We start from the raw sequence: 16901 nt of genomic DNA, 5'->3' as shown, positions 1-16901 counted from the left end.
GTACTTCAGGTTATGCTTTACAAGTCACTTTAGCAGAACGTTCATTTGTTAAACGGTTGTGTTTCTTCATATGGATGTTCCCATTGTGCTGAAGATCCTTTTACAAGGAACAGATGTGGCAGGAAGGCCAAGGATTTTGCTTGTAAATTTTGCGAGCTCACAGGAAGGGCATAGTTCATTCCACCTTGTTAGAAGAGGTACTTTTCACGCAGCAGACCACAGATATTCTTTGGACCAGACATTTTCTTTCACTCTGTATTGTGCAAATTAGGCCAGAACTTCTGTGTCATCAGTATCTGAATAAAGCCTTGAAATCTGCTCAGATATTCTAGAGCGTCTGATTGTTCTTCGGTGGTGCTTCTGTAATTTGGATCTAGAATATTTGCTAACAAATATACAGGACGCAGACACAACTGCTTACGATCCTCGAAGAACTGCACATTATGTTTTGCTCTTCTTTTTTAAGAACAGGAGCGCCTGAAACTGTGTTCTGGATTTTCTCCCTCAGGTCGGAAAATATTTCATACACTTTGTTTATCTGACGTTTGGCGCTTTCGATTTTAGTGATCCAATCTGCTATTGGAAGAATTAAACTATGAAAGTTGCTTATTTTGTCCCAGAAGGCATCTTGGAGAATGAAGTCCTTGAAATATTTCATTTTGAAATATTTCAAATTGAAATTTTTCATGCTCACAACTCTACGCATAAGTAGCTGAAACATACAAGAAACCAACGAACTTGTAAAAATTTCACTTTCTCTAATTTCACATAATATATTAAACTGATACATAATTACTTAAAAATAATTAATTCATTGACATTTTAAGGTTTTACGGTAACTTTACCTTAAGGTTTTGAGGCGTTTATTTTTTATGCGTTCTACAAGATTACAATGAATCTGCTTCTTTCTGTTCCAGTTTATCACGTATTTGATACAAAAAGGTAATGATTCCCATAGAACTTACCTAATATCACGCAACATCGCTTCTGGTCTTGATAGTCCAATGAATTATGTTTGGAAGAAGCATTATCCCTCACATCTCTCATCTATCAATAAACCCGAAGTTTCAGCAAATTAAGGGATGATTATTTCTGCGTTTCACTTGCTACTCCAAAGTCTCAACGATTTCTAATTAATTTAAATCTGAGAATATTGAAGGTCAGACCAGATACATCCAGGTGGCTAAATGTTCCTCAAACCATGTACAAACGCTTTAAGCACTAAGACAGTCTCACGAAAGATTTGGTTGGTTGTAGTAAATTCCTTCCAGTACCTAAGCTTCATATGACGTAGACCTACAGCTTAACGTAGAATCAAAACCACGTGAGTTCCCATCGGGAATCAAAACTGGATTCGTCACGCCGAAGGCGCATATGGTAACCAAATAGCCATAAGGAAATTCTTAGATGAGAATGTATACTGCATATTCATCACGAAAACGTTGGGAAAATGCTACACCTGGTCGCTGAGAATGTCCAAATAAACTCGCTGATCCATGTTCACATTCATCTCTGTGAGTGTACCCAAGTCAGTTCATATTCACATTTACCTGTACGCAGTGGTGCTTATCTCCACCCCCAAGACTGCGCAACACTCCCAAATTTATCATTCTTCACCCCAAATATATCTTTCTCCCTCCAAATTTAACAATCTCTAGTTTGATTATACTATTTTCAATGAAAACTCCCTCCCTCCCTCCCCCCAAAAAATAAAACTTCACATGAACATAACCTGCACCATTAAACATGCCTTGGGCACTCCTGTCTGTTATGAGTGTACGCAAGTCTCTGTACGAAAAAAAGACAATGACATCTCACAGAACCACCACCTGCTTGTACTTCAAGTAAAATGCTTTATTGGCTTTTCAGTGCAGTCTGATCTAACAAATCGTTGCTTCCGGACCACATTACACATTTCCAGTCCGCTACACTCCAGTGTTTCAATTCTTGAGCCCATTGATGACGTAGCTTTATGCGCCGTAGTAAAATTGGCCCCTTTCTTAGTACTCGATTCTAAATTACATTGCTTTAAGTTTCTTCCGCAATATTCTCTTTTTTTTTTCTCTTTCTTTCTTTCTCTCGTTCGGAAATTAACTGGGATCGACCTGCATTTATAGACTACAGCAATTCCTGTTGAGAATTAACTCGTCAGCGGTCCCTCCGAAATAAGTTTTTTGCGACCATAGTTCTGAGCGGTTCTGTGTTCATACACGGCTTATACATGCTTATGGTCCGTTTCGATACATCAACAAATCCGATAATTTCGTTTCTTGTGCTGTCCAAACGCAATGGATCCTTTTTTTTTTTTTTTTTTTTTTTCGTTTATCACATCTTTGTTTCCATCCACCTTGATGAGTTGTTTCCATATAGTCGACTGGCACACCCACTCCAGTTTACTCTAATGGTCATGCGTAAGCGATAATAGATCATTTTAGTCACGTATAATCACTGAAACGCCAACTATAACGGAAGAAGTGGCCAATATTATTTCTAGGGAGAAATAACTACGTTTTTATCCGGGATCCTTGTAAGGTCCTTCCGTCATTTGTGCGTTTATTATTTGTGTCCATCGCAAACGATCTTTTTTTTTTTTCACGAACATTCATTCATACAGTTCCATGATGCACTTGTACCGTCTCTTGTAACTAGATTGCAGTATTTGGAATTAAACGACTTTAATTGTTAATACTTTTGACCCCTATTTATAAAAACAGCCTAGAACTTGACTCAGTTTTGAAATGAAATGAAATTAAATCTTTCAGTTGAACATCCCATGATTATGCCCTTTAGACCAAGGCAGACGATAATTAAGGCAAGTGAATGATGATAGAAGAGTCGATGAAATAAAAAATGTGGGGGAAAATGGAAGTACCCGAAAAAAAAAAAAAAGAAAAAACGGACACGATGTTGTCCACAATAAACTTACTTGGCGGAGATCGAACCAGGGACCACATGCATCAGAGTTAAGCGCTCTACTACTGAGCCACCGTGCCCCTTCGACTCATTTTTGAGCTCCCTCATGGTTATAGGATTAGTGTGTGCCCCGAGACCAAGGTTCGATTTCCAGTGGAAGCTCATGTGGTTAGGGCCCCACAATAAGCTCTATGTTCACGTTTCAAAGAGCTTCGATGCTGAAAGGGACCCTAAACTTCACATCAATCAACTAGTCAATCGATTCAGCTTTGACACATTTACGTTTTGCATAGTGCTCTTCTATCAGGATTTGATTGGGTTGGATCTTAACGTCCCTTTCAGCACCATGTCTATATGAGATGTGGACCTACAGCTTAAGGTGGGATCTGAACCACATTAACTCCCGCTGGGAATTCATTACGATTTGTTTGATTCCCGGATTTTAGTTTTATGTAGGGACATCTTCCTTCTATAAAACTTTCGTGGTGTTTCAACAAGAAACTAAATATGACATATTCATCATCATCATAAGTATTCTGCTATTATTGGCAGATTACTTGCTGCAACTGAGAAGTTTCCATGCTCCACGGTCTTCGGCTAACCTCTTCGTGTTCACGTACGACTTTTCTGTTTTGATATCGTCCATTAATTGTCTCCTTCGCCTACTCCCTGTCTTTCCTGCCACCATATCCTCTAGAACGTCCCTTATGATACAGTTCTTCTTTGCCAATGTCCCAACTCTTCCTCTTCTTAATAATATCTAAAATATATCTTTTCTCCCCACCATTTCTAACAACCTCTCATTCGTTTTCCGCTCGACCCAGCTAATTCGCTCCACTCTTCTCCACATCCACATTTTGAAATCTTCCAGTCGTTTTTCATCATTTTCTGATCTATAGCACCATACTCCTTACGAAGCATTTCGCGAGTCTTTTTCTCAACTCTTTACTGAAGGTCCCACAAAATAGTATTTTCTTCCTCCTTCTACATTTCATATCATTACGAATACCTTATTTTAAACTTTTTTACGATAATCTCTTTCCAATTTTGATTTTCGATACAGAACAGTGGTATAAAATAAAATCAGACTTGTCTAATGAAGATAACGATGAAAATGAAGAGAATAATTACCTTACAACCATCAGAACCACCTCTACCCAATTTTCCATAATCACCATCACCCCAGGACCAAACATTGTCATCATCAGTAATACACAGTGTCTGAGCATCACCGCTGCCACAGGCAATATCACATACTCTATATCCTAATAGAGCTTCTACCTGCAAAATAAAAGTAGACGAGACATATTGGTAACATCAACGTTTTTCATAAATCGCTTACAGCAGTATAATTCACGCTATAATTTTTATTTGGTACCTAGTAACACGGAACTTACCAATTTTGGTTTCATTTGGTCTTCACTGTCCCCATGTCCTAGTCTCCCGTAACGACCTTTTCCCCACGTATACACTTCTCCATTTGATGTGATGGCAGCGCTGTGTGCACCTCCGCACGCAATATCAACAATTTCTTTTCCTCGCAATGCCTCAATCACACGTGGACGATCACATGAACTGCAAACAATTTCAAAATGCAATAATTCAACAACTGCAAGACAATTGTGTAAAAATATTGATGAACAACATTTTACTGTTTAACCATAGAATATATTGGTAATTTTATTGAAACAAATTTCACAATAAGCAAGCTGTTATAATTTAAAATATTTATAGTGATCTTTATTATGAACTAATTTTGAGGATATTAATTTTATTTTATGCATTGACTTAAAGAAGTGCATTTCGTTTCATTTCTGCATTTTCTTTCTTTTTACATTATAATGCATTCTTTGTTCATGTTTGAACTTCACCCGTGAGAACTATTCTGATAACGTTTTCTTACATACCTTTCTTATACGTCATGATAATGCTCCAGCCAATGAGAGTATATCTGCAGACGAAATAAATAAAATTTCGTATGTTGTGAGGGGCTTGGGAATTCATTTTACGCCTGGGTTCTAGACTCATGAGCGGGGCTTCGTTAGAGAAGTGGAAAGAGCGATACTCTATTCTGAAAGATGGTGGCATAATATACAGACCTGCGTGTTTGTTGTGTTCAATTTTTATTATTTTCTTATTTATTTTTTTAAACCTTTGTGTACGTATGTAGAATCTACACAATACAAGTATAGTAAATTGGATCATGTATGTATTAAATTCAGGATTTCTCCTCTGTGCATGTTATGTGCATAATAGTTCGTCGTAGTATATTTTATCTGATTGCTTAATCTATAACTTCTAATATACTGGTTTATTGCGGTTGTTTGTGGTGAAGTTGGAACAAAACTTCGTTTGCTTTGATTCGCATCACAATTTGCGGGTAAACAGCATTTGTGTACAGATAGCTTTGTACACATTCAGGTTGACATTAGCGAAGCTGTCAATGCAGGGGTGCTGAACGTATTTCAAGTTTGATTCCCGATCACGTTGGTTTCTTTTGCCATCCGCAGTAATCATTATATATTTTGGAATCTTTGACTTTCGTACCTTGAAGCATAAGGGTGAAAAGAGTAGTAATTCATTTTGTGTAAAGAGAAAACATTAAAGACATAAAATTACTTTATTAACTTCTACTCAAAAAACAAAACACGCTTAATTTGCAGATTTGTACGATTTCAGAATTCTATTGCCAACAAGTAATATTTCTTCTCTCAGTGTGTCATTATGCAGCATTCTTAAGTTTGAACTATTTTTAAATTGTCCACTCTTTTTCCACTATACCTCTATTTTTTGTGATAACAGACGGACTAAGGTTGCCTTCGTACTAGGATCTTGTGAGCCGCTCATGTGAACCTGTAATATGAAGGCGCTGAATACTTCTGAGCCGCTCAAAAGATCGTGATACCAAAATGGCAGCCATGCTACAGCCAGAAGAAGCCGTAGCTTTAATCTTGGCGATAAATTGCAAGAAAAGAAGATATAGAACAATGTGGATTCATTCTATAAATCGATCAAGATTGGAAGAATATTCATTTTACAGTCTGTTTCTTAAACTGAGAGAAGATGAAAAAAAAAAAAAAAATTCAATTATTCAGGATGTCTATATCTTCGTTTGACGAACTGTATAATAGTATAAAGTGTGCATTTGATCAGAGTAACACCAAAATTAGACAATTTTCAACATCGAATATATGTACACTTTTCTCCATTCCAACTGAGTTCACGCTCACGTGTGAAGGGCTCTGATAAGACTGCGTGTTATTTTCTTCCCCGCCAGCAACTCACTCGAGCCATCTACTGGCAGGGTGATCTTCATAGCAGCTCAGAGCCGCGGCTCACTTGCACCGAAGCGCACTGTGAAGACGTATATTTAAAACAATGTAAAGCTAGCAGCTGCAGCTCACGTGAGTGGCTCACAGGATCCTAGTGTGAAGGCTACTTAAAAAACCTAGTGAGAACTAATACATAAAAGTATTTACCTTATCATCTGTTACCATATATTACTTTAATTAATCTTATCTAGATATTATTAAAAACTAAACAATACTAACCTTCTGCTACCATGTCCTAGTTTGCCGTCGTCTCCTTCGCCCCACGAATATACCTCCCCTTCAGCAGACAGAGCAAGGCAATGCTTACCCCCAGAATTAACTGCCACCTAAAATTAAAATACAATACTCACTTGGTATCACACGATTTAAAGCATTCAGTACCGAACTTAATAGTCTACCTTTACCTTTTTACATAATCTTAACTTCATGTTTTCTTATAATATTTGTCTAAATTCTAAATGTTAACAAATGTGATTAAGATACTAATAAAATATGTATTACAAAAGTAAGGGCGCATTGCCTTGAATGTGAGAATCGGCAGAAATAGTAATTAATACTAATGACACTACTTATATTTTATATTAAAATGAACACAATTACATTTTGAAAGGAACTTTGTTGATTAAACAGTGAGATATTCTAGTTCTAACTTTCACTAAAATTCCATCATTTTTATCCATACCAATTCTTAAAATACTGATACTAATTTCTTAAACTTACCTTTTTAATGAAAACATGCTGTATTGATTCCAGCAATGTCGGAGTTGATACAGATTCTGTCCCTCCTATTCCCAATCTTCCTCCAGCCCCATAACCTTTTAAAATAATATTAAAACACTTAGCAAACTATAAATATAATTTTCTTTCCATATCACAAACCACCACAAATTATTTTATCAAAAAATAAATAAATAAATAAAATAAAATAAAAATAACGCTTACTTTCCTCTATGAAGATATGAAGTATTATTAGTTTTATTCATTTCAAATATTTGACATTTAAATTTAAAATAGCCACTGAAAATTTCAAGAAATGAAAGGGTTTAGTTACCAACCAAAATTAAATTTAAATGCAGACAAAATTATCTTTTTACTTTGGTTAAACAAGCACAAATGAATAAAAAAAATCTATGATTTGTAGGAGTTGAGTGTTGATTTTGGGTTTAACATCCCTTTCAGCAGCGATGTTATATAAGACGGAACTTACTGATTAACATCGGATCCGAACCACATTAACTCCCGCCAGGAATCGAACCCGGGTCTCCCACGTCAAAGGTGCGTACGCTAACCGCTTAGCCATGAAGGAGCTCTATGATTTGTAGGAGTTAAATTGTAACTCATTATATAACAAATACGTCTTGTTCTTTCAATCTACCTTTGTGTGACAACTGAATGGTTGATTTGGATATACTAGTCTTAAGAAGCATTTTCTTCAAAATACATTTTCTTGCATAAATGAAAATGAAATGAAATCTTTAAGTCCCCACGGTTATGCCGGCTAGGATAAAGGAGACGGTGATGACGAGAAATTAATGAAATGGTGAAATGAAGAAAGTGGGAGGAAACGGGAGAACCCCGAGAAAACCCACGAACACGGTGTTTGTCCACTACAAAGCTTACTTTTCTTGCATAAATGATTTACGTTTGGATATCAACATATATTCACACAAAGCTTATCAAAGTATATGACTCAATAAGGATAATCCTTCTCTGGTGGTCTAGTGGTTAGCGCGTGGTGCATGTGCTCCCGGGTTCAATTCCCGGTGTGAGAGCACTAAACATTTACTTTAACAATCATTCACTTTCATTAATCATCCGTCTTCTTTAGCCTGAAGGCCATAACCGTGGAACATTAAACTAAATATTTCATTTTTTTTTCTCCACAAAAAGGGTAAGCCTGTATCCACACAAAGCAAGTAACAGAACAGAATTTGTAAAAGCCTCCCCTGTAACTACGAATTTGTTACATGAATCCTTATCCTAATCTACACTTTAGTCTCGTGCAAGAAAGGAAGAAAGTTACATTTTGAACAAAACCGAATTCATGACAGACACATAAAAAAAAAAAAAAAGGTTTAAATTTATTGCGTTTTCTTGTCTGCTTGCTTATACGAGGGACGTCCAATAAATTATCTACCTGGACAGAAAGGGAGGGGCGGAGCATAATGACACCTGACACGCACGCCAAGGCCATTGTGGGGAACTCCGCTGCGTAATTTAAGGTCAGTCGGAGCAACGCAGTGGCCGTGAGCAGTTTGTGGAACGCTGTGAACAATGGATCTGCAGAAGTTGGAGCACCACTCGATCATCAAGCTTCTCACTAATGGCTATTTCCTCTTCCGAGACCTCAAGAAACACCTGCGGGGACAACGTTTTTCGTTGGACAACGAGTCTAATAGGCTGTTTCATAGTGGTTTGCAGGCCTTGACTAACACTATTTTTTCTCTGGGATTTCTTCGCTACCCACAAAGTGGCGACGGTGCATAGACCAGGTGAGTAGTGACCAGGTGAGGCTATCTGTATTAGGGATGGCCAAAAAATTTCAGTTCCGGCGGAACCGGTTCTTGGACATCCGATTTTTAGAACCAGAACCGGTTCCAGAACCGGATCTTAGGAACAGGTTCCAGACCTGAATCCGAAAGCCCGGTTCTAGACCTAGATCCGAAAAAACTTCCGGAACTGGATCCGTTCAGAGCCGAAAACCGGTTCCGCCTCGAACCGGTTCTGGCCATCCCTAATCTGTATTCCTTCCTGCCTAGGTAGATAACTTATTGGACGCCCCTCGTAAGTTCTGTAATGATTTTCACCACATCGTACATTTTGAGAATATCAACTGTCTACTACCTATAAAGGTATACTTTCTTACAATTTTTATTGAATTTCCTTACATATAAGGTAATATTTTATCTTCACTTTTACCTTGATCCATAAAAAAAAAAAAAAAAAAAAAAGAAAAGAAAAAAAAATCATTTGATTTGAAAACTTGGTAATGAAACATCACTACGAAAACTTATAATCAAATGCGCTAAAATAACATAAGCTTTTGCTCCGGGTATATCGTTATTACTCCTATTATAGTAATTTGTTCACATTTCTAAATTACTACAACTATCGAGTTCCACAACACAAAACTATATATCATTATTTTTCTTCTATAAAATTTCTTAAATATATTACACTAATAAAATGTGAAATCTGCGAAACAATGAAGATTTCTTTCTTTCCTTCCTTTTTTCTAAGTAAGGCACCCAGAGAGAAGAGGATAAAAATAGAAATGAACAAATTTATAAACTTTTCAGTAAATTTTCGCAAAGAATGATATCCAGTAGTACACTTCATATATGTTAATCACTGGTCTGTTATCAAAGAGATATTCACGGGCCGAAGAGTTCTCTACCTGCAGAGTGTTCCAGTTGATGAAATTTACTATACTCTTAACTGCTCGACAGATCGAAAATGGCTATGAAGCGTAGTTCCCGCTAAATCTATGCTTTCCATTACCTGAAATGTCCATTATTCACATAGAAGAATAGGTATATAGGAAGTATTTGAACCCCTCCTTCTTAGGACACGAATGAAGATGATGAGAGATGAGAGCTCCTTCGTGGCTAAGCGGTTAGCGTACGCGCCTTTGGTGTGGGAGAACCAGGTTCGATTCCCGGCGGAAGCTCATGTGGTTCGGATTCCACGATCAACTCAACTCAACGAATGAAGATGAATAAGGATTTCATCGAACGGCATCGAAGATGTCACTATTCATCTCAGTGATCCCGAAAATTATGGATTGGATATTAATATCGGTCGTTTTCGATTCTTTTTAAATGACAACACCTTTCATTTTCAATCCCTATATCAATGCGACTCAACTTGAATTTGAACGACATCACGTGCCACTATTCATCTCAGTAACGAAAACTATGGATTGGACACTATTATCGGTTGTTTTCGATAATTTTTATGTCACCCCCTTCCGACCCTTCGCCCCATACTGATGGGACTAAACTTATACTTCAACGCCATCGGGAATCACTATTCATCTCACCCTCATGCTGGTACAGCGGTTCTGTAGTAGAGCACTTACCTCTAGTGCAAGGGGTCCTTGATTCGATTCCCGGCGAAGTTTGTGGTGGACAACATTGTATTCGTGGGTTTTCTCGGAGTATTCCCGTTTCCTCCTCATTCTCATTCCACCGATTCTTCCATCGTCATTCACTTGCCTTAATCAGCCGTCTTTCTTTGCCTACAAAGCATAATCATCGGATGTTATCCTGAAAGATGCATACGCATAGTTTGTCGATCACTTCAGTTTTTACTCACTCTGTACACAAAATGATTTAAGATTCAGTAAGATAATAAATACTTGGTTATCATAAACGATTTATCGGACTATAAAACAGAAATATAAGACCTCCAAAGATGTGTGATGTATGAAAAGATACCTACATTCATCAAGTTTAAATGGCGCGTGTTGACATGCTAAATGACAGGTTTATGACGGCAGTTTACAAAATGACAACAATACGGGAGAAAAGTTTTTTTTTTTTGTGTTAGAATATCTGAAGTATTCATCGATTACAATAGTTCACCGTAAATCCGTACACCAGTACAAGAAAGATGCACCTGATCACTAGACACTTCGTGTTGGCATCATCACTTTGGGATACAGGTTACCTTGGTAAGCGGAAAAGCAATGGGCTACCACCTATAATGTTCTTCTGGTCACATGGTTCCCAAGGTCTCTACATCTCACTACTACTCTTTCTGTGGGGGTATGTGAAGAACAGTTTATCTACTGCAATGCCAAAAACAACGCAAAAAATGAAAAAAAAAATAATCATATTGCTGTGACGAGCATTGTTGGGAATATGCTATTTAACATACGGAACCAACTGGATTACCACTTCGAGATGTGTCGTATGACCAACGGCACACACATTTAACACCTGTAGTATGTACCTGAAACTCGTTGAGTGAATGTATCTTTTCATAGCGTAATCAATAAATTTGAAGACCAACCTTGCCTTTTTTTTTTTTTTTTTTTTTTTTTTTGTATCCTATACAGTTAAGTTCAAATGAACATGATAATAACGTCGAATTATTGCTGACAGCTGTCAGTGTTGTCACAACATACGTAAAAAAAAAGATTTTAATGAGGCGAGTTCTTTTTGAGTTTATTGATAAGATTGCTTCTCAAGCGACTCAGATTAGAGTCTGAAAAGTTCCTTGAAATTGCAATTTTGTCTTTCCGGGTTTAAATAAATTTATTTGTAATTGAATTTCGTATTTTATCATACCTATAGTCAAATAACTGATCGGTTAATTTTTGAGTTTAACGTTCTTCCCAGGCTGGGGCTATATGTAAATAACTCTGATAACGATTGCAGAATATATATATATATATATATATATATATATATAATATTCCAAGGACATAATACAAGTATGTAATTTCAGAAATTTTTATGCAAAGACTTACCTGTTGCATAAACTTTCCCATCTGCGGTCACTGCCATCAATGTTTGTTCACCACCGACCAATTGCACAGGTCTCAAAGCTGATAGTGCTTCGCAAGGAGTCGGTAATTTTACTTTCGCTCCTTCCACTCCACCCAGCTGACCTCGATGATTATGTCCCCAGCCATAGATGGTGCCGCTGCCACCCCAGGACAAGGTCCAATCTTCAGGACGTCTAAAGGTAAAGTAGAAATCCAGACAATTATGGTTTCATGGGAGATGGCCAATACTCATTTAGAAATTTGATGACGCTCCTTAAGTGTAAAAGTATATTTTCACGCCGATTTGTCCACCTTAATTACAAAAGCATTGTAGGAAAAAACAAGTAAAGAATTAAAGAGCAAACGGGATAGATAGATAGAAATAAGAACATTTTTCTTGTTATAATTACCTCCAGATTATCTTCTTCCAATTAGTAATCTGAACCTATACATGTTTGCTGTGAAGGTGTACTACTGTTTTTCTCCGATATGACAGTAAGGATATAGATGACCAATTTTTAACTGTGTTATGCCCCAGCATTGGGTCTAACAGTGTCTCTCGAATTTGTAAACTGTAATTATGTAGTTACTTATTTATGATATTTAACAGGTTAATATGTTTAATTATTCGTTATATTTAATGCTTAATTCCTCAAGTTCTAACTTTATTATGTTAACTGGTTAGGTTATTATTGATCTGTACCTAATTGTTTTATTAATTATTCAAGCTTCCAATTTAGAAAGAAAACTAATTACGCTATTAGAAGAAAAAGAACAAATTCGAAAAAAGGAAGTATTTAATATATATTGTGAACAACTAATTGTAATACTTGAAGTTAACTTTTAAAAAAAGAAAATATTTAACAAAATTTCTAAATATCTGAAAAGATATTTAAAAGAATAAGTAAATCTGAGAAGTACTACGTACTTATTTATAATAACATAACTATTTTACGTATTAAGATTGAATTTTGACGGTGAAATGATACTATTTAATATGTCAAGCTAGAAGGTTCATTCTAGGGGCTTAGGCCCTTCTTTCTGTCGTCAGCCACCGAATAATAGCTTAAAATGTATATATAATCTGATTCATACGTAATGTCAAAATTCTTGTGCTAGTAAATTTTGAATATAAACAGAATTCTATATTTCAGTACCTTAGCAGTAACAACATATATTCAATGATTATCTTGTGTAATCGATAAGTATATCACAACACAATTCTTGCAATATTGTTCTTCTTTCAATGTTATATTTTGGGATATCAGCATATTCAACGTTGTAAAGAAGGTACCAAACACCTAATATTGAATACTAAAATAATAATATGAAAGACATAAGGTTATGTTAATGAATATGAATATTATGAATTTGAATGAAAATGGTTACTTTTAATGAATATGAATATTACGAATTTGAATGAAAATGATTATGTAGTTATACAATGAAACGTTAATTTAATGGATTATTTATATGAAATGAATTTTGAACCTTGTGGAAAGTTAAATAATAATAATGATGAACTGTTAGGTACCTAGTCGATATGCTGTTTTATTCATAATAGAAGATCGTTAACAATCTGTATAATTTTGTTAACCAGCTGAATGTGGACAGAGGATTATTTGTTGTACTGCTAAAGATTGTCACTTTAATAATAAATACAGCAAACTTTCGATATACCGTATGTAAAACACAACTTTGGACGATATGGAAAATTATTCTATAAATATGTTTCTATTTGGTTTAAGTTCTTGTACACAGAACAGAATAATAATAATCACGCAATCAACATTAGAGTTTCCATATAAATTAATAGGTCACGGTGTCTGATGTCCCGTGCGATGTGACCGTAATCAACCTGTGCTTGCTTTTATTACCTCTGCACTTATCTGATTCTTCTGATCGTGTAATCTATAGTCAGATTCGAACTTGTCCACGTTTATATCAGCGTGGTGGCGACCCAGGCTATTTTCAGAATTGAAAGTTGAATTCTAGTCAAGCTGGAGAGCAGTGGCACTACAACTGTTACAGCCATGTCTAATTTTAATTCAGCAAATTTACTCGGAAATGTAAACAATTTACACTCAAAAAGTAGCAACAATTTTACAAGAATAGGAATGACTTAAAATCCAATGTTCACAGTCGAACGAAGTCATTATAACAAAATGTACACACTAGATACATTATTTAAGAAATTTTAAAAAATGGTTGAATGAATATATTGGTTTCTCATAAACATCAAGGCTATATAAGGTAAACTGACACCTCAGGACCAAACCATGTACAAAGTACACGCGTACAAGTCACAGAATGCCTGTTTTAGTTTTATGTCTAATGATTTTGTTCCATTATCAAATCAATATTTCATGACATCTGGGATGGAAGTTATCCCCGTCCAAACAAATTCCACCATATATATATATATATATATATATATATATATATATATATATATATAAAATTTTTAAATCTATTGGATAACGAACTGCACCTTGCATACTAGTGGCTATCTTATTTATGGTATTTAATATTACTTGAAAGGTTTCACACATTCACAATGTCTGGGACTAATATTCCTAACAAACTCAACGCGAACTTGCATGTGTTTGTGGGATTTTGGAGCCCATCCTTTATGTGTGCATCGTCCTAACTTCAACTTCCTGAGGAGATCATCAGTAGGTTCGTTGATTTCGCTTCGTACAACCATCCCTCTCTTCTTCTTCTTCTACTACTACTACTACTACTACTACTACTACTACTACTACTACTACTACTACTACTACTACTACTACTACTACTACTACTACTACTACTACTACTACTACTACTACTACTACTACTACTACTACTACTACTACTACTACTACTACTACTACTACTACTACTACTACTACTACTACTACTACTACTACTACTACTACTACTACTACTACTACTACTACTACTACTACTACTACTACTACTACTACTACTACTACTACTACTACTAATAATAATAATAATAATAATAATAATAATAATAAGAAGAAGAAGAAGAAGTTCCCTGACAATGTAGCTCCGAACTAACTCCACTAACGATTTTCAGCTGAGTGATGAATTACAATGGTCTACATCAATTTTGCTGCCTGGAAGCTACCAGCTGTTCCTTAATAATTCGAGTGTGCTAAATCCAAAAATGAAATCCATTTTTCTCTATCACGTCAGGTATTTTCACAAAATGAAATTATATCAAATATTTCATGTATGCTTTAGAACCATTAATTGTAACGTAGTTCTACAAGATGTCACAAGATGGCAGCACATACCTGTTACGTTTAATTTTATCTTTACGAGTTATTACGTAAGAATTAAAGAATATATTAAATAAAGTATAGGTAATTCAAAATCATTTTGAATTAAAACTGAATTTTTATGCAGGGTGACAAATCACGCTGCACTCTTTGTTTATGGAAAATACGGCGTTATCAGATTGCGAAAGAAGCAGGATTTTGTGGAAGTTTTGCAAACATTTACTGATCTGGTTATTTCTAGTATTGGTGTATGGTTTTATCTACAGGATTACGACTACGCACATTCTGATCAAGTTGGTAGCTGTACCAAGTTTAAATAACATGACATCTATTCGTAGAAAGTGCAAGAACGATCCTGATATATTTTACTATATTTGTGGTTCTTTCACAACCCCGAAACAACGAATAAATATTTCGGAATTTATACGAAAAGTGTATCATGCATATTAAATTGGGCCACCAAGATAAACCATGGGCACCACATAATGTATGCAGGACCTGTGTACAAAATCTCAGACAATGGAGCAAGGGTCAAAGAACAAGCTTTTGTTTTGGAATCCCAATAGTGTGGCGAGAGCAGCAAGATCATGTAAATGACTGCTATTTCTGTATGGTAAATGTATCTGGTATGAGCAGGAAATCTAAACATACTATTCAGTATCCTGATCTTTACTCTGCTAGAAGACCTGTTCCTCACAGTAATGAAATTCCTATCATTACATGCAGCACGTTTGCAAGTTCCAATGATGATGACGATTGCTCTGTCAATACAAATACAGAACGTAGTGACGAGGATTTTGTGGTGTCCGATGAATGCAATTCATGCAAATCCTTCACTCAATCAGAATTAAATGATTTAATTGGCGACTTTGCTCTACCAAAAGCATCAGCAGAATTGCTGGGTTCAAGACTGAAAGAAAGGAATATGTTGACAGCAGGAACAACTACCGTATATCGGGACAGAGAGAAGCATCTATTACAAAAATGATGAAGAACTTGTGTTTTGTTCAGATGAAAAAAGACTAATTGAAGCTATGGGATGTGATTATGATGCGAATGAATGGAGGCTCTTTATTGACTCTTCGAAGAGGAGTTTAAAGTGTGTATTGCTGCATAATGAGAATAAGTTGGCATCCATTCCTGTTGGTCACTCCACACATTTGATGGAGAGCTACCAAACATTGAAAATGCTCCTTAAGAATGATAGATGGCTTGTGTGTGTGAACCTCAAGGTAATTTCAATGTTACTGGGCCAACAAGCAGGTTTTACGAAATATCCTTGCTTTATTTGTTTATGGGACAGCCGTGCAAGGAATGAACACTGGGTACGAAGATTGTGGCCTGCCAGAGTAGATTTTGAAGTGGGAGTGAAAAACATCCAAAACGAACCTCTTGTTGACCCTAAGAAAGTGTACTCAGTCCACTACACATAAAGCTGGGATTAATGAAACAGTATGTAAAAGCTTTGAATCAGGATGGTGTTTGATTCAAATACATTTGCTCGAAATTTCCTACATTGACACAGGAGAAAGTGAAAGCTGATATTTTTGACGGCCCCCAGAAAAGGTTGCTAATTAAAGATAAAGAGTTCTTACAAACCATGAACCGCACAGAAAGAGATGCATGGGATGCTTTGTGTGCCGTTGTTTCAAACTTAATTGGAACTTTAAAGCGGGCGACTATGAGGAACTTGTTGACAATTTGTTGGCCACATTTCAGAAGTTAAGAGTAAATAGGAGTGTGAAGCTTCACTTCCTACACAGCTATCTAGACTATTTTCCTTCCAATCTTGGTGCCCTTAGTGAAGAACAGAATGAACGATTTCACCAGGATATCAAAACCATGGGGAACCGGCACCACAGAAGGTGGAAC

At 36.0% G+C, this 16901-nt stretch overlaps 1 protein-coding gene across 1 annotated transcript in view; it reads right to left on the bottom strand.

The window, feature by feature from the left end:
- LOC145681142 (E3 ubiquitin-protein ligase HERC2-like) overlaps window positions 1–16901 on the bottom strand; it is a 314525-nt gene that overhangs the window by 52854 nt on the left and 244770 nt on the right. Inside the window, 5 exon segments of the mRNA XM_081752576.1 lie at window positions 4045–4194; window positions 4311–4488; window positions 6465–6571; window positions 6966–7060; window positions 11722–11933. Of these exon segments, the coding sequence (XP_081608702.1) occupies window positions 4045–4194; window positions 4311–4488; window positions 6465–6571; window positions 6966–7060; window positions 11722–11933 (742 nt within the window).

Source organism: Thermobia domestica, chromosome 3, assembly GCF_964235325.1.
Source record: "Thermobia domestica chromosome 3, izTheDome1.hap1.1, whole genome shotgun sequence".
NCBI lineage: Eukaryota > Metazoa > Arthropoda > Insecta > Zygentoma > Lepismatidae > Thermobia > Thermobia domestica.
The sequence above is the reverse complement of the archived record's forward strand: the minus strand, read 5'-3'. Positions and strand labels throughout refer to the sequence as shown.